Source organism: Dendrobium catenatum, unplaced genomic scaffold, assembly GCF_001605985.2.
Source record: "Dendrobium catenatum unplaced genomic scaffold, ASM160598v2 fragScaff_scaffold_671, whole genome shotgun sequence".
NCBI classification, from domain to species: Eukaryota; Viridiplantae; Streptophyta; class Magnoliopsida; order Asparagales; family Orchidaceae; genus Dendrobium; species Dendrobium catenatum.
Window position 1 is genome coordinate 510,504 of NW_021319133.1, and position 26,164 is coordinate 536,667.

Sequence of the window (26,164 nt, forward strand, 5' to 3'; positions counted from 1 at the left end):
TAAAATAAAAAGATTAATTAAGAAAATCAGCAAGATAGAGTTTGATAGCTCAATGAAAATTCATAAAATATGCGATGATTCAGAGCTCATACAGATAATATGAATGCACATAAGTATGAAAGTGAGCCATCAAACATGATAATTGTTTTAAAATATAATAATAAATATACTTTGGTTATCACAATGACAAATTTATGAGTTTATACGATATATTTGATTTTAATTTATTTGCATAAATATTGTTGAGTGTCAGATCATTCACAGCGGAAGAGAGATATAGAGTTTATCATCCTAATTTTGTAGGAAGATCAAGCACACACAAATAAGAAAAAAGAGTGCAAGAGTCATAAGAGACATTGATATTTTTATGTGGAAAACTCTGAAAAGAGGAAAAACCAAGGGTTTTGACCTAGTCAAAATGATTATACTATTGTTTGTAGTCGATTATAAATGATGTCTTTCCTCGGGTGAAGACCTAACTCAATGTAGCAAATATACATCATATAGAGCACATTTCATGGTGGGAACAAGTTGAAAGAATTCAACAATATGAGATTTATTTTCCAAAGAATGTTGGCATATTTGTTTGGTAGGTAGGACCTTAGCTGGGCGACGAAGATCAGAGGGGCCGTAGTCTGTCGGCTGTGGTAGAGGGGACCATTGTCAGGTGATAAAGGTCGGAGAGATCATAGTCGATGAGTAACGGTGGTAGGAGAGGCCGTATTAGTCGAGCAATGGAGGTCGAATGGGTCATAGTCGAGCAATTATGGTAGAGGGGACCGTTGATAGATGATAGAGGTCGGGGGGACCATAGTCGATAAATAATTATTCTATATTTTATATTTTTTTATATTCTATTTATTTTAACATTTGAACATTATCAAATATGATATAAATATCAAATAAATAATTAAATATGATGATTAAATTATTTTTATAATATTTATTCGATTATATCAATTTTAATTAAATCTCAAAAACTCATCTATATTTATCAATAACATATTTATATCTAAATCACCAGTATCAAATTTATGGTTAGTAGACTTGATCTTAGCTTAGTTATGCTCAAACTCATTTAAAAAATAAATAAACACATTTAAATAAAATTTAAAACTGAAATCATATTTACATTCAGTTCAAATTCGATAAAAATAAATAATTAATTCTAAAATAAGATAATACTCAATTTGACTTAGTTTATTATAATTAGAGGATATTTAAATTACACAAATGCCTGAAAAAATGATTAATTAATTGAATTTAAATTCTTGCTCTAGTTTTATTTAAGAGATTCAAGCTGGCTCATTTATTATTGAAGAAAAAAAATAATTATGATTTGAAGAGTTATTAAAAGAAATGAGAAATTAAAAGAAAATTAAAAGTTTGCCATTTAAAATAAGAATATTTGATAAAAAAATTTTAAACATTTTTAACAACTTTATACTTCAAATTTTAAATGCTAATATATTTTAAGTGTATTTTATATTAAATTATTTAAAATAAATTAGCTCGCGAGCTAACTGGTCAAGTCAAGATTAACTTAAGGTTGGCTTGTTAGCTCATGAAGTTTGGCTCAAGAATCATTTATCTAGTAGAGTTTCAGCCGGCTCAAGACTCGGCTTGATTGACTTATACCCCTACCTAAGAATGAATAATTTAAAATGTTTAATTAGTATATGGAATAAGGAATTCTTCCACATAGATGGGCAAGCTCTCTTGCAATTTTTTACTTTAGTTTTTTTTTTTTTTTTTTTAAACAGTGATTGTTCTTTGTAAAGTGCTTTTGATTATTCTCTTTGCAATGATTCTTATTTATGAAGCGAGCAAGAATTTTTGTATGGAGATATTTGATAGAATAAAAATACAATGCAAGTAAAATAAAATATAGTATAAAATGAATATAATATACGAGTCTATTTATATATTTAAAGTTATTGGGATGACTGTAAAATAAATATACGAATATATTTTTTATTTATTTGGCTTCAAATAAAATGAACTAAATGTAAAGCCCAACAATAATAGTGATGAAAGGTTAATTGCAAGATGCAATGATGATAGTCAATAAGTGACAAGCATTAATAATGATAGCCAGGGGTTGCAATGAGCAGCAGCCCTTGGTGCTCGGCAACGGTGGCACACGATAGCTGGTATCAGCTGCGACGGCGCATGACAGCTGGTATCAGCTGCAGTGACGACAATAAGATGTGACAATAACGATAGTGGTCAATGGCTGGCGACGAGCAATTCACAGGATAGACAAGTCACAACTTAAAAAAAAAAAAATTATAGTGCATTTGAAAATCGTTCAAATTTAATGACTTTTAAATACACTAAAATTGAACTATAAAGTAAATTCTAAATACTTTAAAATTTTACTTTAGATCAAATAATAATATTTTTAAAACCTCTATATTTAGAATACTTTACCCCTCTTTTATTTCAAACCAAACAACCTTAAATTAAAATGAAATTATAGTTATTTATCAATAATTGAAGTCATTTTAAGTTAAAGTTATTTTCCCTCAACAACTTATTATTGTTTGTCGTTCTTGCTTTGCTCCAACCGACAGTCATTTTTCACGTCATTTGATCGCGGATGAACAGTGCGATGCCAATATTGGCGTTGCACTGTTCATCTCCGTAATTTTGTTGGTCTCTATCGAACTTGTGGAAGAAAGACGCGAACGACGGTTACGGGGCAAAATGGCGTTCGATTGGAGATGAATCACGACATTTTTCGGTCCCACTGTATTTTGGAGTGAAAAATGAGATTTTCGGTTGGAGATGCCCTAAATCCACTGAACTATCAGATCTAAGACAAAAAGATGCAAATAGAGGATTTATTTTGCCGTGAGATTTAACATCTACTCAAATTCCGTTTGATAGGATTTTTCATAAATTTTGCAGAAATCCTGTATAAAACCTGCTTGGATACATGTAGCATTTAGCTGAAGTAGGATTTAGTAAATCCTATAAATCCGAATTTGCTAAATCCATATAGTGTTAAATCTTGAGAATTATTTGGCATTGTAGAGTTTAAATTTAGTTAAATCTTAATAAACTATATGGATGCTTATTTCAAAATTTAAAGTCTATTAGCTAAAATAAGATTTTAATAATTATTATTGATATGTCATCATAAAATTATCTTGATCGGGCACGAATCTCGAGGCAAAAATCAAGTTGGAAACTTCAAAAATTAAATCCGGGATCATCTGATCTCTGATATCAGCAAACTTATAGTTGAACTGGGCGTCTCAGAAATACGAACCCAACGACAACAAATTCGACTCAATCCGAGCCCAAATGAGTCCAAATCAAGGACCGAAAGCACTATTAGAAAGTTCGTACCACAATTTGAGTTACCAAACGGTTTCCAAACTTGACGAGCTTATAATCGAATCGAGCGACTCAACGAGACAAATCCAACGAGCCCAAGATCGCCGAATTCCGACATCATTAAGGCCTTCAAATGTCTGACGAACAGTACACGATCAAGGGATTCAGTATCGGCCGTCCATCCAACCACTCCACATTTGCCCTTGATCTATCATCTATTTACGAGCCATGTTACTCCAAAAAATCTATAAATAGACCCCTCATTTCTCTTGAGAGAGGGGGGAAGCAAGAAGGAGGAGGAGAAGAAGAAGGGAAGAATAGGAGGGAAGAACACGATCAAGGGATTCAGTATCGACCGTCCGTCCAACCACTCCCATTTGCCCTTGATCTATCATCTATTTACGAGCCATGTTACTCCAAAAAATCTATAAATAGACCCCTCATTTCTCTTGAGAGAGGGGGGAAGCAAGAAGGAGGAGAAGAAGAAGAGAAGAATATGAGGGAAGAGACTCCTCCTCGACCGCCGTTGGAGTTCTGCCCGAACTCCAAATGACGTCAGAATTCTGCCCGACTTCTACGGGATTCCAGAATTCTGCCCAACTTCCACGGGATGCTAAAATTCTTCCCAATTAACGACAAAGTTCCCTCATGACCCCGAAATTCTGCCCAAGTGATGCCGGAGTTCTCCTCGACCACCAACAGACGTTGGACTTCTACCCGACGCCGGAGCTTCAATCTTCGCCAAGTTTCTACCCGACACCGGACTTCTACCGATTATCGGACTTTCGCTGGACATCTATCAAAAGATGAATTTCTTTATATTGTTGGACTTCTACCTAACGCCGTCCTTCTAACATTCGTCGTCAGACAACAATCCTTTCGGCCTCCGTCGCCAGCCGACTGCGATCCTCCTGACTTACGTCGCCCGCTGACTATAGTCCTTCCGACCTCTGTTGCCAGCCGACTATGGTCCTCCTGACTTACGTCGCCCGTAGACTACAGTCTTTCCGACCTCCATCGCCCGCCGACAACGATCCTTCTAATTTACGTCGCCCGTATAGTACAGTCTTCCCGACCTCCGTCGCCATCCTCCTGACCTATGTTGCCCACCGACTATAGTCCTTCCAACAAAGAGAACACATCAACATTAGCTCTTTGTGTTCCCATCATGTAATGTACTCTATAAGATGTACATCAAGCTAAGGCTTTCCCTCAAGGAAGGGCCTCATTTGTAATCAACTGCTATACTAATGGATTCATTCAAATTGGGCTAGGCCCCGGGGTTTTTTCCCCCTTTTCAGGGGTTTTCCAAATAAAAATTAATATATTATATAATAATGATTTATCTAATCATACTTATTATAGATTAATATCTTAAATCATTTAAATTATTAAATAAATAAAATGTAAATTCTAATTTAATTATTTATTAATCTTAGTTAAAGTTATTAAATTATACATATTATTATATTTATTAATCTTAATTTTTTTTAGTAATCCTATGTATTTCTTTTATGTGATTATTTGTATATTTCTTTGCTCTTTGATTTGCTTTTACTCATCTCCATGTCTCCGTTGCTGCTTTCCAAAGAGTCGCTAAAGCAAAGCTGCTTCGCACCCTTCGACAAAGTCGTTGTCGGATCGAAAGTGACGACGGGAGCTCGCCGCGCAGGTAACGATCTTTCACCGCTTTTACTGTGAGATTTGAGCAGCCATTTTTTTTTCGCCGTGAGACATCTTGTCAAATTCTGTTGACAGGATTTTTCGCAAGTCCTGCTCAAATCCTGCATAAATCCTGTATCCAAACAGGCCCAGTTTGAAAAATCTCAATCGGAGCAAATTTGTCAGATCAGGACAACTGTACACCCTAATTTGCACTACCCTTTCTGAATCAGATCAATTCCCCTAAAATTGAATTACTGCTATTTTTATCCCTCAAATCTCTGCTTAGAACAATAGGCACGGCAGCTGCGGCAGCGATGGAGGAGGAGAATATCGAAGCAATGATCTTGAGGATAGAGCACAAGTCGAAGAAAATTGAGAATTTGCTCAAGCAGTTAAGTGAATCGAAAAGCTAACCCCAATGACCAATACAATTTTCTATTTTTTCGAATCTTTTGCTTGGTTTTCGACTTAAAGCCTGTTGTTCTTGAAAAATGCTCAGATCAAAGCCGGTTGAGGCGCTGAAGACGGCTTTGGAGGTGTCTCCAACGAATACCAAGGATCAGCGGTGCAAGGTTGGCGTTACTTCTTCCTCTAGTTTTTCAATTTTGTTTTCTTTTTGTTAAGCTTTGGGATTATCTTCTAAATTAGGGTTTTCTTTGATTGCAGTCGGCTAACTGGATTGTGGTGCATCGGGCAATGATGGCCATTAGGGATGTGGATGGCATGTTTTCTTCTCTGGACCCGGAGTACTACGACATTCTCATGAAGTATGGTCTTCTTTACGCTTTCACTGGTTATTGGCTACTTTTTGAAAAGAAACATACTTAACATTTAATTAAGCAGTATTACAAGCTCTCTTTGATTTTTTAGTTGGGAGTATTATTGAGTAGTAAATACGCAAAATAAATTTACGTATTCTTGCATATTCCTTTTTGTTAATATTTAAATGATTTAAATTTAATTATAAAAAATATTATTTGCTTACCTTGAACTGAAGACGCAATCTTCTTCAACAAAACAAAATCTTGAATACAATAACAATACTTCTATATATATATATATATATTATAATTACATGACACAATTCAAAAAATATGATGACAAAGTAGAAAATATCCATCTAATAGGTGAAGATATCCAATGCAAGCTCTCAATTGTGGTATATGGCTTGTAACCTTGAGTATTGGAGAATGATTGTAATTTTTTTCTTATTTCTAACCCTCTTGAAAAAATTGGATATGAAACTTTCTATTGACTCGGGCTTGAATAGATGGTAAAATAATATATGATTTAGGCCTCGTTTGGGACGGCTTTGTTATTGTTTTTTAAAGCAATTTTTTAGTAAAAAAATTAATTTTTGTACTAAAATGTTACTTTAAGAAGCAATAAAAAAATCGTCCCAAACGAAACCTTAAAAGCTGTCATAATCTGTGGCAATGACAACCTCTTCAATAGGAGTGAGAAGAGTAGCTAACTCAGTTGGAGGATCTATAATAATGCTCTTATGAAAAAAAAAAATGAAATAATGATATCCTCCTTAGGGCTACTTATAGCAAGGGTAAGATCTGATGGCTCTATTTGATAAATCCAACAAATGTTTATTTCAAAATTTGTGTCCATGTTTAAGCTGAAGGGGGTGGAATTGCTTCCACTAGGACCGCTACAAGTGATAATAGAGTTGGGTTACTCCATGCTTCTCTAGTTCCCTTGAATCTGATTTTTTGGGTTAATATTAGAAGATTTTCTCGGTTCAGGTTGAGCTTTAAAGTAATTAGAATGGTCGTGCCCAAAACTTTTGCAAGAGGTGCCAAAATGACTGAATGCCTTCAAAGATAATCTTTTGTCAATGACCACATAAGGGGGGGACACAATCTAAACGTCCCTATCTAAAGACAAAATATTGTCCATTTCAACTTGAAGCATGATCACAGTGTAGAAAACTACAGATTGCTGTTTACATTCCTGGAAGCATAATACAGAAGGGTAATAGTAGATAGTATTCCTACTCAACAGAAAACAGAATAGAGGAAAATATATTGTATTTCATTCATCTCTCACTAATTGCAAATGGTCTATATATAAAAATGTGTATAGTAATGAAGTGATCAGAGTCAGTTAGAAATCAAAGGTGTTGATGATAAGAGGAGCAGCTCATCCAACAGTTACTGTAAAGGAGCTCTGAAAAGGAATATTTGTTGCATAAGGATAGTGAAGCTGGGAACCGACAGATCAGCTTTTGTAATAACTTATCGATTAGCATGCCCCCTCTAGTTAACAATGTTTTCATGAATTGTTAACTTGCTTTGTAAGTGATCAAAGCGAGTGACACTAAGAGATTTAGTAAAGATATCAGCATGCTGATCTTGAGAAGCAATGTGATGAATTGTGATATGCTGAAGTTTGATGCAGTCACAGATGAAGTGAAAATCAATCTCAATATGTTTTATATGAGCATGAAATATGAGATTATTGGCTAATGCAATGGCAGAGTTGTTGCCACAAAATAAAGGTGTGGGTTGAGATATTGGTATCTAAAATTCCAGTAGGAAATGTCTCAGCCAAATAATGCTAGTAGCTGCTTTAGCCAATGCTCGATACTCAACTTCAATGGAAAATAGAGCTACTGTAGTTTGTTTTTTAAGTCTATAATCGATGGTCAGTGGAATTGGCAACCCAATCCTAGTCGGAGTAGGCATGGATATCAAGTGAGGAAGTAGAAATAGGAAGTCCAAAGTGTAGCGTGCCTCGAATATAATGTAGAATTCATTTCAGTAATTGAAAAAGAATGGCATATGGGTTATGCATGTGTTTGCATTGGTGATTAACAACAAATTAGATGTCCGGTCGAGTTATTGTAAGGTACGACGGTAAGGAACCAACCAGTTGCCAAAACAATTCTAGTTGAGAAAACGATTCAGATTTAGTAGCAACAGTGGGTAATTTTGTTGGCAAAGGAGTAAGGACATGTTTGCAATCTCTCAAACCAGTCTTTTCAAGTAAACCTGTAGAATAATGGGTCTGATTTAAATGAAGACCTGCAGTAGTTTTTGTAACCTGTATGCCAAGAAAGTGTGAAACTGGGCCAAGGTTATGCATTAGAAACATGTTGTGAAGATTTTGAAGTAATTTTGCAACAACTGTCTCATCATTATAAGTGAAAAGAATATCATCTACATAAATAAGAATGTAGAGCTTGATCGAAGCATGATGATAAAATAACAATGAAGGATCAATTGAGTTGACCACGAAACCATAATGCAAAAGATGAGTTGTCAATGTGGAGAACTATTGATAAGGCGCTTGTTTACTACCATAAATGGTTTCTATAGCAAACAAACATGATTAAGTAATTGAGAATCTTGAAAACCAGGTGGTTGCATCATGTAAACAGTCTCATCTAGTTTGCCATGGAGAAAGGCGTTAGAAACATCAATAGGAGAATACCTATAGGCGGTTGCCAGAGTAAAGAATATGGATGTTTGGAAATTTTGTAACTGAACTAAAATTGTCATAATAATCTAATCCAAATTCTTGTTTAAAACCTCGAGAAACCAAGTGAGCTTTATATCAAGCAAGTGAGCCATTTGAATTATATTTGGTTTTAAATAACCATTTGCAGCCTAAAATGTTCATATCAGGTGTATAAGGTACAAGAGTCCAAGTGCCTTGTTTTGGTAAGGCTTCAAACTTGACAGACATAGCAGATCTCCAAACACCATGTTTTACAGCTTGAGAATATGATGCAGGTGTTGTTGAAATGATAGAGTATTGAAGATCAAAGATTGGTCTGGGTCATAAGGCCCCAGTTTGGAAACGGGTAGCCATAGGATGCCGAGAGAGTATGGCAGGTGATGAAGGTGCAGTAGGAGGTGTGGAGGGGAAAGTTTCAGCTGTGTTAGATGCTGCTGTTGGGAAAATTTTGGATGGAGGAGTTGCAGGACTAGTGGGGGAGGAATGTTGCATAGTATCTGTTGATAAGAAAGGTGATGAACATGTGGAAGGGACTAGCAACAATGTTGAGGTGGTAGGACTAAAAGTAGAGCATGTGGAAGGGACTAGAAACAATGGTGAGGTAGTAGGACTAAAAGTAGTGGAGATAGATTTTGTACCTCGAAATGGAAAAATAGATTCAAAGAATTATACATGACTAGAGATATACATACGATCCATGGTTGAGTTAAGACATTTATAGCCTTTTGTAGAGTTTGCATTACCAAGAAAGATACAAGGCTAAGCTCGTGGCTGCAGTTTTTGAAGCCGTGGAGCAGAAAAATAGGGGCAACACAAGCAACCAAAGACTCTTAGTTGATTGTGATCATGTGGATGATGATATAACATTTCATAGGGTGGGAGGTTATGTGTTATTTTGGAAGAGAGCTTGTTGATAAGATAAGCAGTAGTTAATAGTGCCTCAAGCTAGAAATGTGTGGGGAGGTGAGCAGTAAACAATAAAGCACGAACAGTTTCAATAAGATGAAGATGCTTGCAAGGTGCTAATGGCAAGAGGAGCAGCTCATCCAATGGTTATTGTGATGGAGCTCTGAAAATGAATATTTGCTGTACTAGGATAATGGATTGGGAGCCGACTAATCAGCTTTTGTAATAACTTATCAGTTAACACACAGAAGGCTTAAAAAGTTGAGTGAAGAAAGCATCTGTTTGTAAGAGTTTGGTCAAAGATAGAGCCTAAGGAATTTAATATAAACTGAGTGAAATAATATAATTGAAATTGAGGAAAATAAACTCAAACATTATAGATAGAAATACGATTGTCACAGCTTAGAATCATATATTGTGCAATAGAAAAATCAAAATCTCTTAAGAAAGTATTTTCATTCGCATGCAAAATGCTGTGCGATAGAAAAATCAAAATCTCTTAAGAAAGTATTTTCATTCGCATGCAAAATGCGCCATAACTTTATATTCAACCTCAAAATTGAATCTTGTCATACTAGTTTGTTTCTTATTTTTCCAGATCATAAGTTTACTTCTAACAAAAATAAATATTCAATTAACTTCTTATCTTCAACAAATCAACATATCGAAGAATGAGAATGCTTGCATGTTTAAATGTTCACTATTAGTATAATAATCCTTTTTCTGGAGACTTTTTGAGCACTATTGAGACGGTTCATTTAAGAATTCCTAGTTAATTGAAGTGATATGCATATCATAGGGGCATATCATCATCTTTGCAACCAAGAACATATCTATAGGGTTTTCAACCAAGAAGATCAATTTTATGAAATAATAATAACATTTTTCACCTTAGAAAGGGAGACCTCCTTTTTGTTGTATGCAAATCAAGCCTAAAAAGTTTTTAGGTCATTTTATATGTTTTGTGATCAAATAATTTTGTAAGTAGCATTTTACTTTAGAGATATCATTATGATCACTCATAGTGAGTAGGATGTCGTTATGATCACTATAAATAGTCAATATGACTAAGCCTTAAGCTATTTGCAATGAGAGTTGTCGGTGGAATATGGATCTGATAGTGAAGGCATCTCAGAGGACGAACGAAGAGAAAATGAAGGTGTGATCTCATGAAATGTGATGTGGGTAAGAGGGTAATAACATCTATATACTTTATGTGATACGGACATCCAACCGTCCATGCCTATCCGAGGAGGAGATGAAGATCGACGGCCGTGATCGTCCTATGTTATCTTAAATTTTTATTTGTAATTTTTATTTTAATTATGCATTTTTCATTTTTATCCTTTAGTGTTTCATCTTATGTAAGCCCTAGGGACATGATCGTCTCATTTTAGTTTCTTTTATTTTTAAGGCCTATATATAAAGACCCTTGCTAGTGTAATGGTTTTATGCAACAACATCAACAACAACATCAAGCCTTTATCCCACTACGTGGGGTCGGCTACATGAATCCTTTTTCTCCATTGTGTCCTAATTAAAAGTGTAATGGTTTTATGAATTAATAAAAAATAATAATGTTCCTACACTTTGTTCTTGAGAGAGATAGGAGTTCTTATGAGAGTGAAAGTCTTTATATGAAGGAAATGAAATATCCACCAATTGCAGGATGTGTTCGGGCTCGTGGTTGAAGTCCTATGGTGAAGGGCAACGCAGTACCCGTCAATCTTTGGAAGTGTCCGAGACTCACGGTTTTCCTAATCGTCATCTCCATCCTCTCTCCAATCCCACCGGCTTCATCTCCCCTACAACCAAACCCGCCGGCTTCTTCCCACAACCCTCTCTTCTTCCCCACCAAAATTCCCCATCCCCCTCCTAAGCCTTACCCCTCTTTTCAAATTCCCTCCATGAATTTTGAATTTCAAAATCCAAACCTCCCTTAATTACCTTCCTAAAATAGCTCAAATCAATTTGAAAAGTGTTTTTATTTGAAATCAATTCTCCATTTGAATTTCAAATAGTTTCCTCTTTGATAATCCTTAATTAGGAAGCCTCCCACAATTTCATCTTGTATCAAAAGCCTTCCTATATTAGACATCTTAATTTGATAACGAATTATTAAAAATTCAAATTAATTTGAATTTGAATTTATTTCCTAAATTAGGATTTGATTTAAATTAATTAAATTAGGAAAATTGTTTAAATTAGGTCCAATTAAATTTTTGATTGGATTTGATTTCAATTAATCTTCCTCAATTTAGGTTTCCAATCAAGGCCCACTTTAATTCTCTTTCCCTAAACCCTCTTCTCTCTCTACCGCCACCCCCTCTCTCCAATCTCTTCTCTCTACTTAATTAATGCTTCTCCATTAAGGCCCCCAATTTCTCTCCTATTTTAATTAATTCTATAAAAAAAAACGTAATTTGATTTAAGGAATTAATTAAGTGCCCCTTCATTCCATTTTCCATTTAGTTTGAAATTCAAATTTCAAATGACCCCTCCCCCCATATATGTTCTACATCATTATGAGTACAAAAATTCTCGAGAATTATACATGGAATAGTACAACGAGAGAGATTGTTAGAGGAACGAAATGTATGAACATTAATATCACAGTAACATCATGCAAATAGAGATTTTTGCATGAAGCAATACCATTCTGTTGCAATGCGTTAGATCAAATCGATACACAAAAGAAACATGATTGCTAAAGTATTGAAGTATTGGGTAAGAGAATGATAACATTTATTTACTTTATGAGTGCAATAATACTTGAGAAATATACATCAAATATTATGGAGAGAGAGCTTGTTAGGGGAACAAAGTGTATGAACATTAATATCATAGCTATGCATCATGCAAATAGTGATTTTTGCATTAAGTAACACTATTCTGTTGTGAAGTGTTAGGTAAAATTGATACATAGAAGAATGCGCAATTGCATAGGTACTATAATAGAGTAAGAATATTGTTCCATAAATATTTATTTTCACTAATTATCAAAATTAAATTAACAAAAGCCTTATTTGAAATATAAAATTGAATTAACTTTTAGGTGAGAAGAAACTACATCGCTTATGGCATGGTCTGCTATAAACAATAATTAATTTGGAAAATTTTTGTCTTAGGAGAGCGGTCTAAGGGTTAGATTTCACCAAAATGTTTATTTGAAAATAAATTTACTCAAGCAATTCATGGAAAATAAATTATTGTGATCAGATCTGATGATACTCTCTCCTATTCTCTCAAACTTTAGAAAATTAATTTACAATATGCAAACCTTATACATGCCAATGCAGTAAATTCTTGGGAAAATAGTAATCACACAAATAGTACAATCAAATAATAGATATCTCGATCTTATGATTGATTTTGGTATTTCAATCATGATAAATTTGTTTGTCACCTCGTTATTCCAAAAAAATTCAAGTTATAGTAATTGACTGCAAAAAATTTACAAGGAAATTAAAAAAATTGAAATATTCAACAGTGCATTAAAAGCACAATATCAAATCTAATAAGCTTCTTGATCTACATCAAGAAGGGGAATGCATTTTTTTGAGTAAGTGTGGACTCCTTAAGGAAGAACAACGATTAGAAAAGGGAGAAAACAAAAATCTTATTTCGTGAATATAATTACAGTATTTGGGGTATATTTATAGATGTTTATATTGACTGGTTTTGGGTTTAATAGAGGTTCATAATAACTGGTTTAATACAAGTGTTAAAAAAAAATTAAAAAAAAAACTAAAAATGGGTTTTAAACTAGTTTAATGTTGAAATAAATTGAACCACAAGTTGTTATAGTTGGCCGATTGCTATAGTGCTCCCAGGTTTTGAAAGATTTGCTTCTTTATTCTTCTATGATAGACTTTAAATATTTTATTATCTTGATGTTGATTTTCTGAATTATTCACCCATCTTTTACATTGTTGTTATACTATTTTTGAATCTAGAATAAATATTATTGCTTAACACAATCCCAGCATTAAACATCCAGCCATAGCTCCTAGAAAAATAATAGTTTAGAACATGATACAAGAAATAAAATTCATGGCTGACATTTTCAAAATAAAACTTAGCAGAGAAGGAAAAACTCTAAATAGAATTCTCATGCTGATCTCTCCACCACTATCCCCATACAAAGATTCCCGGAAGAAAGAATTATTTCTCCATGAAGACCTCTTCCAGCTTCCAAAAACAAATTTCCCCCCAAAATACTCAAAATCCGATTCCAAATCATGCTGTAACACAACCTGGCGCGGTGAAATGGAAGATATAGGTTTCATTTGGGACAGTTTTCATACTGCTTCTTAAAACAACTTTATATTACAAAAATTAAAATTTTTTTACTTGAAAACTGCTTTAAGAAACAGGAAAAAAGCCATCACAAACAAAGACATATTTGTTCTGTTGTATTCTGCACCAGTACTTATTTCTCTCTTTCACAATACTACATTGCTTATCCATACAATGTGCCACCACTGATATTATTCTTGAAAAGGTACCTTTACCGGGGATTGGCTACTGGTGACCGGCCAACATGCGATCAGTGCCTCAGGATCCATGAAAAACTGACAGAGAAAGCTGGGCTGGGATGTATACTGCGCTCGCTTGCTGACACTGTAAATACTGTGTGACCATCATCAGAAACTACACAAGTACCATCAAAGATCACCTTATCTTCAAACATTTTACTTACTTTTGTTGATTAATACAACTTTTCTTGTAATCTTTATCACAATTGTCAGCTTGTTCATTCTTTAAGGTGGTCTTCATTTGCTTGCTGGTGGAGGTAAGCCTTCCATCTCATCTTTGGATGATATTGTGAGCTTTTGTGGTATTGTAATGCTGTTTTGTTTGAGGGAGCTCAAATCAGATTGAACAACTTCTTTTTAGTGGCATAAATATAGTTTCCATATAATTATGAGATCATTGTTGAATTTTTAACCTGCCATGGCTTTCATGCATTTGGTGTTCATTGATCAGTCTTAAACCTTTATATAGGATATTAGTATTCTTTCATCTAGCGCACTAGCAAATTGGGTTGTACAAAATTACCTATTATCACAGAAAAATAGAGCTAAATAGAGCAATAACTACTATCCATAAAGTAGAATTGTGAAAGAATTATCTCACATAAACCCCTATAAGATGGCCCATTTTGACTTCAAGCAGCTTGTGTCTGTAAAATTTACTTGTGAGAGTAATGTAAGGTGATTAATATTTCGTTTAGATTTTACTTCTTAAAGTAATTTTTTAGTACAAAAATTAAAAATTTTGTACTTTAAAGTTACTTTAATAAGCAGTAAGAAAGCTGTCCCAAACGAAGCTTAAAGCTTTGATTGAGATAACTTATGTATATATATATATATATATAGGTCAATTAAGGCAAATTTATACACATATCACATACATAGAACATAATATCTCTTGGTTGGTAGGCAAAGCTCCCAACCAACAGATCAAGATGAGCTGCGTATTGGGACGACTTTCTTACTGTTTTTTATTTTAAGATAATAATCACAATTTTTATTTGACCAATATTTTTTTTTTTTGTCTTTCAAAAAAAAGTTTATACTAAAAAGTTGATTTCTACGTAGTTTTAAAAAAATATTTTATTCAGTTTTATTAAATAATGAGAAAACTATCTCAAAGGAAGCCTAATATAAATGGTCCTGTTTTTGAGCAACTCAAGAGGTCACTGAACTCAAGAATTCAAGCAAGCTTCGTAACAGAACTATGATCTTATATTTTTTTAAGAAAGCTGCTCAGACAAAGTTTTGCCTATTTGCTCTATAGATGTTCTCAATAAAAAATAAGCTCATATTATACAGATGGAACTATTCAGGCTGTGTATTTCATCAGTAAATTTATATTATTAGCAGATTGTGACTGTTCGGCTTGCAGAAAGCTTGTAATAATAAAATATATGAAAAAAATAAACTTTTTTTAGAGCTAGATGACAATTTTTGATAATAATTAGATTTTTGTGTAAATAGTTAATTAAGAATTATTTATATAATTCATCTTGATCTATTCGTTATAATTTTTCACTATTAACTACGAAGTATAAGATTTGAAATTTAAGTATCAAATCTTTTTGTTGATAGTCAAATCAAAAGAATAAAATGTTGTTGATTTGGAGAAATTATTCTGTGGAGTTCGGAGGCAAAGAACGATCCGGATATTTGAGTGTATATATTTATATATAATGTGTATCAGTTTTTTATATGATATGTACACTAACAGTCCGTACGATTCTTCCTGTACGGATTTCGCGCATGTCTCCAAATCAATATATCAAAATGTGCTAAATAATTTTTTTTAATTAGTAAAAAGGATTTAATAATGAAGTCCATGGTTTTCGTCCTTTTCTTTTCGGGGGATTTACATACATAATATTTTATTTCATGCAATTTATATATCTAATATTTAAAAATTTAATATTACATAACTACTACCCATATAATAAATACGGGTGTATAGAATTAAATATTAAAGTTTATAGAATGGTATATGTGATAAGAATGAAATATAATATTAAAATTTTCTAATATAAATGGTCCTGTTTTTGAGCAACTCAAGAGGTCACTGAACTCAAGAATTCAAGCAAGCTTCATAACAGAACTATGATCTTATGTTTTTTAAGAAAGCTGCTCACACAAAGTGTTGTCTATTTGCTCTATAGATGTTCTCAATAAAAAATAAGCTCATATCATACAGATGGAACTATTCAGGCTATGTGCATTTTGATCATTTCTATGTTACTCTGATTAAGGCTTCGTTTGGGACAGCTTTTTTGCTGCTTCCTAAAACGACTTTTTAGTTAAAAAAGGAAAAAATTTATACTAAAAAGCTGCTTTAAGAAGTAATAAGAAAGCCGTCCCAAACGAAGCCTAAGTTATCAATATTTGAATGATTTTTATGAGATAATAGATCAAATTTATATTATTAGCAGATTGACTGTTCGGCTTGCAGAAAGCTTGTAATAATAAAAAATGTGAAAAAATAAACTTTTTTAGAGCTAGATGACAATTTTTGATAATAATTAGATTTTTTGTGTAAATAGTTAATTAAGAATTATTTATATAATTCATCTTGATCTATTCGTTATAATTTTTCATTATTAACTACGAAGTATAAGATTTGAAATTTACGTATCAAATCTTTTTGTTGATAGTCAAATCAAAAGAATAAAATGTTGTTGATTTGGAGAAATTATTCTGTGGAGTTCGGAGGCAAAGAACGAACCGGATATTTGAGTGTATATATTTATATATAATGTGTATCAGTTTTTTATATGATATGTACACGAACAGTCCGTACAATTCTTCCAGTCCGGATTTCGCTCATGTCTCCAAATCAATATATCAAAATGTGCTAAGTAATTTTTTTTAATTAGTAAAAAGGATATTTATAATGAAGTCCATGGTTTTCGTCCTTTTCTTTTCAGGTGGTTTGCATACATAATATTTTATTTCATGTAATTTATATATTTAATCTTTAAAATTTTAATATTACATACCTACTATCCATATAATAAATATGAGTGTATGGAATGAAATATTAAAGTTTATAAAGTGGTATGTGTGATAAGAATGAAATATAATATTAAAATTTTATATGAACCATAAAGAATAAAATATTACAATTTTAAATATAAGATATATTAATAGCATGGAATGAAATAAGGAGTATGTATGATAATCCACATTTCTTTTAATTGGAAGACCCATTCTGATATTACGGCGGTGGGAACCTCCACCCCGAGTTTGATTCCCTCGAGCGGTAGTCGGCCCTTAAGTGGGGGCTTCAAAGCGTCCGCTATGAATTTGTGACCTAGATGGCCCATTAGGTCGGCCAGGATTTACGGACCGTCAAACACGCTCGACGAATTCAGTGTAGCAGCTGATGGATCTCGTCATCAAAAAAAAAAAAAAAATACGGCAGCCGTTGTCGTACGATCTCGAATATAAAAAATATGGACGGTTGGATCTTACGCTACCTATGCGACGAGCACGCTCCACTACCTCTGCCCGCCAGTTCGGCACCATAAGAAATGCTCTCCGCACCGAATCCCATCTTCAAAGATGCTGCTTTTAAACCGTCTTATTTGTGTCGTCCACTCGGTCTCTATCTCTCTGTGCTCGAGCTCGAAGGTTGCTAATGGCTTCTTCAAATCTCCTGTCGAGCTCCATCTTCCTCTCCCTCTCACCCAAATTTCCGAAAGGCAGAACTTGCTTCGCTGGGGCTTTGCCCCTTCTTTCCCGACCAAAATCTCCCAAAGCCCTCAATCTATGGAGCTCCTTCACTTTCGCAACTCTTAAATACTCAACAAATCTGCTTCGGTTTCGTAGTGAGACTCGAGCGGTTGGAGGAACGGAGGTGAAGGAAGCTTCTGCTGGCGACGATTCTCTGGTCGGTGAGGACTCTGCGGCTTTCGAATTGGGGGAGCAGAAGCTCGCTTCCTGGGTCTATTTCACGGTAATTTTGGGAGCCGTCCTCTTTGCTCTCGACGCTTTGTGGATTAATCCGTCAACGGGCTATGGAGCCGCATTCATCAGCGCGGTTTCTAGCATTTCGGAGAGCCCTGAGGTGAGTTATGGATAGTGATTTCTTTCTGGGCTTTTGATGTTTTGAGTTATGACGATAGAAGCAGTAAAAAATCACACTTTTACTATAATTTCTCTTGGCCAGGAAGGATTTGATTGTCATCTATAAGTTTCATATTTCATGTATATTATTACTTTATTATCATGTTTAATGATGCAAGTAATGTCACATGAAATGATGAGATATGTGTGTGCCAGTTCATTCAGCTAGTAAAATTCCTTGAAAATTGTTGCCAAGGTGTAGGATCAAATCCCATCCACACTAATTAAAAGAATTGGTTATGAAATACTAGTTAGAAATCACACATGAGATATATGATTAATATTAACTATGTATAAGGCATATATGTTCTTTGTAATTTACCTTTTAACTATTATGATATACCCATAATGCTTGATTTATTAGGAGATTAATATAGTAGCTAATTGAGTGGAGAATTTTAGATTGATTGTGAACTATGGGAAATTGAGATCTTATAGTATGACCTTGTTGACAGCATAAATTATTCAACAACAACAACAACAACAACAACATCAAGCCTTTAACCCACTACGTGGGGTTGGCTACATGAATCCTTTTTCTGTTTAGTGAGAACATCCATGACTAAAGCAAAAAAGATATGGGCTTAAGGCTGATCCTTGATGTAACCCAACCGAAATAGGGAAATACTTGGTCAATCCACCTTGTGTTTGAACACAAGTAATAGCTCCTGCATACATATCTTTAATGATTTGAATATAAGCATTATTGACTCCTTTCTTTTCAAGAAATGCGGCATAAATTATTGGAAGAGCAAAATTGACATAATTAAAATTGTGGTGCATCATTTCTTTTTTCCTTTGAAGAAACAAGAAAGACATTAGATTTGCATATGTAGAAAGGTAGAAAGACAGATAGTTAGTTGGTATCATTTGTGGACACTTGATTTCTATAATCTCTAGAGGGAAAGTCAAATATTTGTTCTCAAATAATCTTATATTCTTCAACTATGAGGAAGATGGGATTTTTGTATCACCTATTTTATCAACTGGGTCAAACCTTGTGGATTTTCCCTTTTTCCAATTTTCCATGTAATTTTTTTTTTGGTTTTACTCCTTTTATTTGTGCGTGCTGAATTTTGTACGATGCTAAGACGTGAAACACGCATTCTATTGACTCCAAATTTTTAGCACGTAACAATAATACTTTTCTAGATTCACTGCAAGACATACATCATCTTCCTTTTTTTTTTCTTAAGTGTGAGTGCTTAAAGCACAAATTTGATGTAAATGAAATTCAATATCTGGACATTGGAAACAGCTTCTAAGTCATTATCAATGAAGTTAGTTGACAACCACCACATCCTTCATTTTTGAAAACCATATCTAACAACAGTTTTTCTTTTATTTTTATTTATGCATCGTCTTTCACGTAAGAAATCACTCTAATTATTGATTTTATGCTAATGCTTTACTACTCTGACAGTCTTTTTCTAGTTATCCTTCCTCAAAAATGAAGTTGCTTTCCATACTAATTCATTTCTTCATATTTAGTGGAGCTAATAACATACTTTCTTTTTAAAGTACCTTTTATGCATCTTGTATTACAAATTAAATTATGTTTTCTTAACTTGTTTCTTGTTGAAGCTATATTCCTCTTTTGTTAACTATACTGGATTAGCATTCTTTGTATTAATTAATTTATTTAATTCTCATGCAGGTTGTGGTGCTCATTCTTGTACTCATATTTGCTGTTATACACAGTGGTTTGGCAAGCCTTAGAGATACCTTCGAGAAGCTCATTGGTGAGAGAGCTTATCGTGTACTGTTTGCAGGGGTTTCACTTCCATTAGCTGTCAGCTCAATTGTAAGTTCATCAAAGCCTTCCTTTCAAATTCTAATTCATATAAAATTGATTGCTCCTTCCCTCTAACTTCCTGATCCATTCCAAGCTATAAATTCTTCTATTTTAGTGGCTGCGACTGTGAGCTTATTCATGGAATGAAATCTTCAGGTATACTTCATCAATCACAGATATGATGGTACTCAACTGTGGCAAGTTCAGAGTGTCCCTGGTGTTCATCAGCTTGTCTGGCTCTCATCCTTCATCTCCTTCTTCTTTCTCTACCCATCAACCTTTAATCTGCTGGAAGTTGCTGCTGTTGATAAGCCCAAAATGCATCTTTGGGAAACTGGAATCATGAGAATCACTCGTCATCCACAGGTAAAAGAAAGTTATATTTTTCACAACCGAGGCTTCGTTTGGGACGGCTTTTTTATTTCTTCTTAACTCAAAATTTTAGTACTAAAATTTCTTTTTTAAGAAGCAATAAAAAAGTCATCTCAAACGAAACCTGAATCTTCCTTAAATATGAGATTCTGATTTATTTTTAAAGTTGAATTGGATTTTGTTCTATTCATCATAGAATGCTAATAGGCTCTTTGTTTTTCTTCTGTTGAGATGGTTGGGCAAGTGATATGGTGCTTAGCTCATACTCTCTGGATTGGTAATTCCGTAGCCATTGCTGCTTCCATTGGCTTGATTGGGCACCACTTATTTGGTGTGTGGAATGGTGATAGGAGACTCGCCGCACGGTACGGCGATGCTTTCGATGCGGTGAAGAGCAGAACAAGCATCGTACCTTTTGCAGCAATTCTCGACGGCCGGCAGAGGCTGCCCAAAGACTACCACAAGGAATTCCTTAGATTACCATATCTAACAATCACAGCTCTGACGCTTGGAGCATATTTTGCTCATCCGCTTATGCAGGCATCAAGCTTCGGTCTTCACTGGTAACATTACAGATGAGTCCACCCACCTGTTATTTGCAATTTGTATGGTTAGAAAGTTTTATTGTTTTGATTGCTTAGATGCATGATATGTTATACGAACTATTTGAGGATATATTTTTGGTAACAATAGATTCTTTAGATCATGATCTAATATATATGCAAATGATTAAGGTGTTGAACACGATCGAATAAAAGTTTATTCAGATTTGGTTCGTTTAAAATATTTGTCCAAGCTCAACTCATTTTCATATCGGGCAAGTCGAATGCTTCTTAGCAGGCTGAAAGCGAGCTCTTCGCTAACAAGAAGTTTTTTTTACTGCCTTAGGGGCTGTTTGGTAGCAGGATTTAGGCCGGATTTGAGCGAAATCCAGCCAAACGTCCTAAAATGCAAAACCAAATCTCAAGGCTAATGAAAGCCGCCGTAGACGGAAAATTCCTCCTTTTTGTGCTAAATTCCGGATTTCCGAAATCCTATTTTTTGTCGGATTTATGAAATCCGTTGGCTCAAGAGGAAGAGTCCACTCGTCAAATCCGTTCTATAGCCAAACAGCCATACCAGATTTAATATGATTAATCATGAATGTTATTAAACAGTTTTTAAGATTTATGCCTCTTAGAGGATTTCCAAAATCCGGATATAGCGGATTTACGAAATCCTAAAATCAAATCCTTGGTGCTGCCAAGTGATTTTTTGCTACTTTTTTTATTGCTTTCATTGAATTTTTTGTGCTAGAAAGCTGCCTTTCAAAGCCATGATAAAGCCATCACAAACTAAGCCTTAAGTGAAGGTCTCAAGCTTTAAGATTTTAAGAATAAGATTCATTATAGTTGATGGAATTTTATTGCACCAAATAGTCTCAAGGATTACTAACACTTTATTAAAATTAATTTGAAATATTAAAAGCTTATTGTTGAACTTCATAATTTCAGGTATTTTTTATTTCTTTCATTAATTTCCCATTTATTGATTTATAAAAATTATTTCACTTAGTGATTATATGTTTAATTGACTTGTTATTATGATGCTAATCATAATGTTTGCAAGTTTAATTAATCATAAATATTCTATTGTATACTTTAAATTTGCTTAATTATTCTTCTTATGATAATTACATCATTAATCATATAATCAAAAATAAATTTAATTTGAATATCATTAATATTCCTTGGTTCTATGTTTTGGCAAATTTAATTGATTTAAAATATTTAATATAGAAAAATTTGATATTATATGTCCTATAATACTCAAAATTATAGAAATATGTATGCTATTTCATATTTTATGATAATAAGCTTAGATGTTTAGTTCCGATCGAATTACCCTCCAAATTTGAAGAGATGCTTGAGAATTATACAAGCAACATTTCGAGCAAGAAAGTTTAGTGATTTTGTAAATTTAACTAAATTCTCGTATAGAGCGATATTATATATTTGCACTCAACACCCACTTCAATTCAAATTGCTTCAAATATTGCTCGAAACTTATTTTGAAGTTGATCAAAATAAGTTTGGGTCGTGATCAAATATGATTTGAAGTTATTGAAATTTTTTAATAAGGTTCGAACAATGGTAGAAAAATCTTCGATCATGACTACAAAATGCTTCTATCAAGCTCATAAAAAGTTTCGATCAATATCAAGCTCATAAAAATTTCAATCAATATTCGAACATTGTTCAAACAACTTTCTAGCAATGTCTCTGTTATAGCTTTTATAATTGTACTAAATATATTACTTCAAAATGTTGTAATGCTTTTGTTTAATATAATTCCTCTTTCCATAATGTTATTTTCGTTGTGTTTGCTTTATAATATATTGCATTATAACTATTTTGATTGCATTATGTTATGTTATGCTCTATTATTTACAAATTTGAATAATATTCGAACATTGTACAAACCTTATTAAATCATGCAATTAAATTATGTATATTCAAGTGATTAATTTGGTTTTTTTTCCTCTATTGAGTTATTTAAATAAATTTTAATATATAATATAATATAATTTGCATATATATTACATCTTAAGCGTCCAAAATGAAGTTTAAGACTTCATTTAAGATAGTTTTAGATCACCATTTTTTCTTGTTTTTAAGATATTTTTATATTAGAAAATAACTTTATAAAGCAATAAAAAAACTGTCTAAAACAAAGCCTAAGAGTGTATTTGAGATAACTATAGGTTTCTATAAAATTAGTTGTGAAGTTACTCTAAATAAAACAACTTAGCTATTACAATTGTTAAAAGTATTTTTCGATCACAAAATTTTAAAAAAAAAAGTAAGAAATAAAAAAAAAAAGCAAAACATTAGCCAAACAAAATTATGATTTTCATATGAAAAACAAAACAACAAAAAGCTAACCAAAATAAACCCTAAATCTTAGAGTTGCTTTTGGTGCGTTGGAGTTTGCTGATAATTTCTTGTTGCTATCTTTTGTTTTGCCTTGCTTTTTTATCTTATATATTTAGTTGGATCCAAAGCTCGTACGTTTTTATTCAAATGATGTTCTTTTAATGAGCTTATGATTTTTTAAGGTCTTGTAATTTTTATCCTTAATAACGTGTTGGCCCTGCCATTGTTCAAATATATAGTTATCCTTGTCAATTGATAATGGGTGTTGATAATTTGGTGCATGTTTGTCAAAAATAAAATTTTTAAGGGCTATTTCAAAAATGTAAAAACTACAAATAATTTAAATCTACGCAAAGAAATTGGAAGATTTTGAGGTTGGTGCCGCCGGATATCGCTAACCTTGTCTACCGCCAAGCAATCAGGAGCGAGATTCCAAAATACACCATTAATATTTATGGTTCAACCCCGATATCATCAAGAATTCCTGGCTATTGAATGGGCTTAAGTCAGTTCATTCAACTCGATTCGAGTAAAAAGAAATCAGACAATAATATTATTTTCTTTGTGTTTGCCTTATAACATATTGCATTATAACTATTTTGATTGCATTATGTTATATTATGCTCTATTATTTACAAATTTGAATAATATTCGAACATTTTACAAACCTTATTTCAATCATGCAATTAAATAATATATATTCAAGAGATTAATTTTGAGTTATTTAAATAAATTTTAATATATAATATAATATAATTTGCATATATGTTACATCTTAAGCATCCCAAATGAAGTTTAAGACTTCATTTAAGACAGTTTTAGATCACTATTTTTTTTTTCGTGTTTTAATGATGTTTTTATACATAAAAAATAAATTTATGAAACAATAAGAAAGCCGTCTCAAACAAAGCCTAAGAGTGTATTTGAGATAGCTATAGGTTTCTATAAAATTGGTTGTGAAGTTACTCTAAATAAAACAACTTAGCTATTACAGCTGTAAAAAGTATTTTCCGATCACAAAATTAAAAAAAAAAATAGTAAGAAAGCAACAAAAAAAAAACAAAGCACTGGCCAAACAAAATTATGATTTTCATATGAAAAACAAAGCAATAAAAAAAAAACCAAACTAAACCCTAAATCTTAGAGTTATAAACATATACAAATTATAGTTATCATTGCCAATTGATAATGGGTGTTGATAATTTGGTGCATGTTTGTCAAAAATAATTTTTTTGATGGCTATTTCTAAAATGTAAAAACTACAAATAATTTAAATCTATGCAAAGAAATTGGATAATTTTGATGTCGGTGCTTTAGAAAGCAGTAAAAAAATCATCCTAAATGAAGCCTTGATTTGTATACATAGTCAAAATAAGTCAGGACATGGGCTGAGAGCCTGTTGTAATTTTTAAGAAATACATTCTTTATCCAGAAATAATGCAACGGTGAACTTAACTCGATATACACATCTCACTTTGGCTTGTTGGTTGAGAGCTTATGCTTCCAACTAAGAGGTCTTGGGTTCGAGTCTTTGTATATGCGTTGTGTGTGTGAGTTTGCCTTAAATGGCCTAAATGTCCCAAAAAAAAAAACTTAACTCGATATGGAGGTGGGGGGAGCAGCAGATTGGAGAAATTTCCAATAAGCTACAGTTCATGAAAGCTACTGCTCATCAACAGCTATAACTACATAGAAAGACAAATCCTCGCTATGAAGTTCTGATCACAATCCCGCCTAAGATATCAAACATCAGAATAGGGAGTGTTTTGAGTAATAGTTTTCAGGCTTAGCCAGTTTGGGAAGGATTTCTGAGAGAAAGGGGATGCATTTTTTCTTGAAATCAGCGAACGACAATAAGAAATTAGGAAGAAAAATGCACCAAAATTATTTCTATTACAAAATATATTAAAGAAAATAGCAAGATATAGTTGGACCTTCAATTCGAGAGGAAGATCCGGCTCTCCAAAATCCCTAGCTTCTGGCTAGAGCCCAAATAACCTAAGAAATTCTAATTTCAGCAAACTCCAAAAATAAATTGAGATTACCCTATTGTTAGTCTTAAATAAGCTATCATTATTCCCTCCCAAATCAGCCCCCTTTCCTTAAATAAATCCTTCTCAGATTTGAATTAAAATTAGATTTATTTCCCTAATTAATTTCCTCCCAATTGTAATTAAAATTTTCTTAAACAATCCATCCTTAATTCCTGCTCATTTTCCATAAATAATATCCTCTTAGATTTTAAATTCAAATTAAATCTCGTTGACTTAAATAATTCCCTCCCAATAATAATTAAAATTTTTCATAAATAAGTCCCCTTTGATTAAGAACGTTACTAAATAGTTTCCTCTTGATTAGAAAACTTCCGAATTCACTCCCAATCAAATCAACCAGTCCACCAATTTCCTCTTATCTCTGAGAGCTGGTGAATAGAGAAGATCGCAGTGAAGTCCTTATCCCTTTCCATGGTGGTTCTCTGCAGCAACAGTGGCTAGAAATTTCCTTCTAGCTGGAAGCAGTGGGCGGCTGAGCAATTTCTGGTGTCCGGCAGCTGGAGGATTATATGCTAATTTTAGGCTTCGTTTAGGATGGCTTTTTATTGCTTGATGAAGCAGCTTTTTAGTATAAGAATTTTAATTTTTATACTAAAAAGTTGCTTCAAGAAGTAATAAAAAAGCCGTTCCAAACGAAGTCTTAGTTTCCTGGCAGATCCATACACATTTCCACGATATTCATTGCAGTGACAATGCTGGAAACACCACTGCATGAAGAAAAACCAATGGTTCGACTTATCGAATATGCTTGAAAGAGTTTGTACAGCAATTCTTTCTAGTTTTGCCTTCCCAGTAGAGAAATGGGAAGGGTTTCTTCTAAGAAAATTTCAAAATAGAAGAAATAGCAAAGGGGTTTGTGTAACAAAATGTTTGTAAAGTTCAACTAGCTCAACATTCCAAGAAGCCTATATTCTAAGAAGCTTTCAAATTCCATTTTGAAGCAAGAAGCCCCATTCAGGTTTTCAAGGTTATCAGAAAACCATG

General features: G+C 33.2%; 2 protein-coding genes across 3 annotated transcripts; both read left to right on the forward strand.

Annotated features, from left to right (window-relative positions):
• Positions 1-4,877: 4,877 nt before the first annotated feature.
• Positions 4,878-14,337, forward strand: LOC110105624 (actin-related protein 2/3 complex subunit 5A). Of its 2 annotated transcripts, XM_020835200.2 has the most exons (6): positions 4,878-5,017; positions 5,104-5,205; positions 5,297-5,401; positions 5,510-5,582; positions 5,677-5,777; positions 13,892-14,337. In XM_020835200.2, exons 3-6 carry the CDS (start codon positions 5,325-5,327, stop codon positions 14,025-14,027), a joined length of 387 nt encoding a protein of 128 aa, XP_020690859.1. In that variant the 5' UTR covers positions 4,878-5,017; positions 5,104-5,205; positions 5,297-5,324; the 3' UTR covers positions 14,028-14,337. The 2 variants fall into 2 exon arrangements, with proteins under 2 accessions (XP_020690859.1, XP_028551578.1); XM_028695745.1 differs by lacking the exon at positions 5,104-5,205 and having other exon boundaries at positions 4,897-5,017; positions 5,241-5,401.
• A 3,096-nt stretch (positions 14,338-17,433) lies between these two features.
• LOC110105626 (15-cis-zeta-carotene isomerase, chloroplastic) lies at positions 17,434-20,955 on the forward strand. The gene is made up of 4 exons (XM_020835203.2): positions 17,434-17,985; positions 19,702-19,848; positions 19,996-20,205; positions 20,443-20,955. The coding sequence occupies exons 1-4, from the start codon at positions 17,557-17,559 to the stop codon at positions 20,776-20,778; spliced, it is 1,122 nt and encodes a 373-aa protein (XP_020690862.1). The 5' UTR covers positions 17,434-17,556; the 3' UTR covers positions 20,779-20,955.
• Positions 20,956-26,164: the final 5,209 nt, after the last annotated feature.

What these genes read in the sequence shown, in the direction of transcription:
- LOC110105624 (XM_020835200.2), top strand. Translation starts at nt 5,325, where the DNA reads ATGGAGGAGGAGAATATCGAAGCAATGATCTTGAGGATAGAGCACAAG. An exon ending in ATTGAGAATTTGCTCAAGCA is followed by an intron (nt 5,402 to 5,509) that starts GTTAAGTGAATC and finishes AAAAATGCTCAG; the next exon opens with ATCAAAGCCGGTTGAGGCGC. An exon ending in TACTACGACATTCTCATGAA is followed by an intron (nt 5,778 to 13,891) that starts GTATGGTCTTCT and finishes ATTCTTGAAAAG; the next exon opens with GTACCTTTACCGGGGATTGG.
- LOC110105626 (XM_020835203.2), top strand. Translation starts at nt 17,557, where the DNA reads ATGGCTTCTTCAAATCTCCTGTCGAGCTCCATCTTCCTCTCCCTCTCA. An exon ending in GCATTTCGGAGAGCCCTGAG is followed by an intron (nt 17,986 to 19,701) that starts GTGAGTTATGGA and finishes ATTCTCATGCAG; the next exon opens with GTTGTGGTGCTCATTCTTGT. An exon ending in CATTAGCTGTCAGCTCAATT is followed by an intron (nt 19,849 to 19,995) that starts GTAAGTTCATCA and finishes TGAAATCTTCAG; the next exon opens with GTATACTTCATCAATCACAG.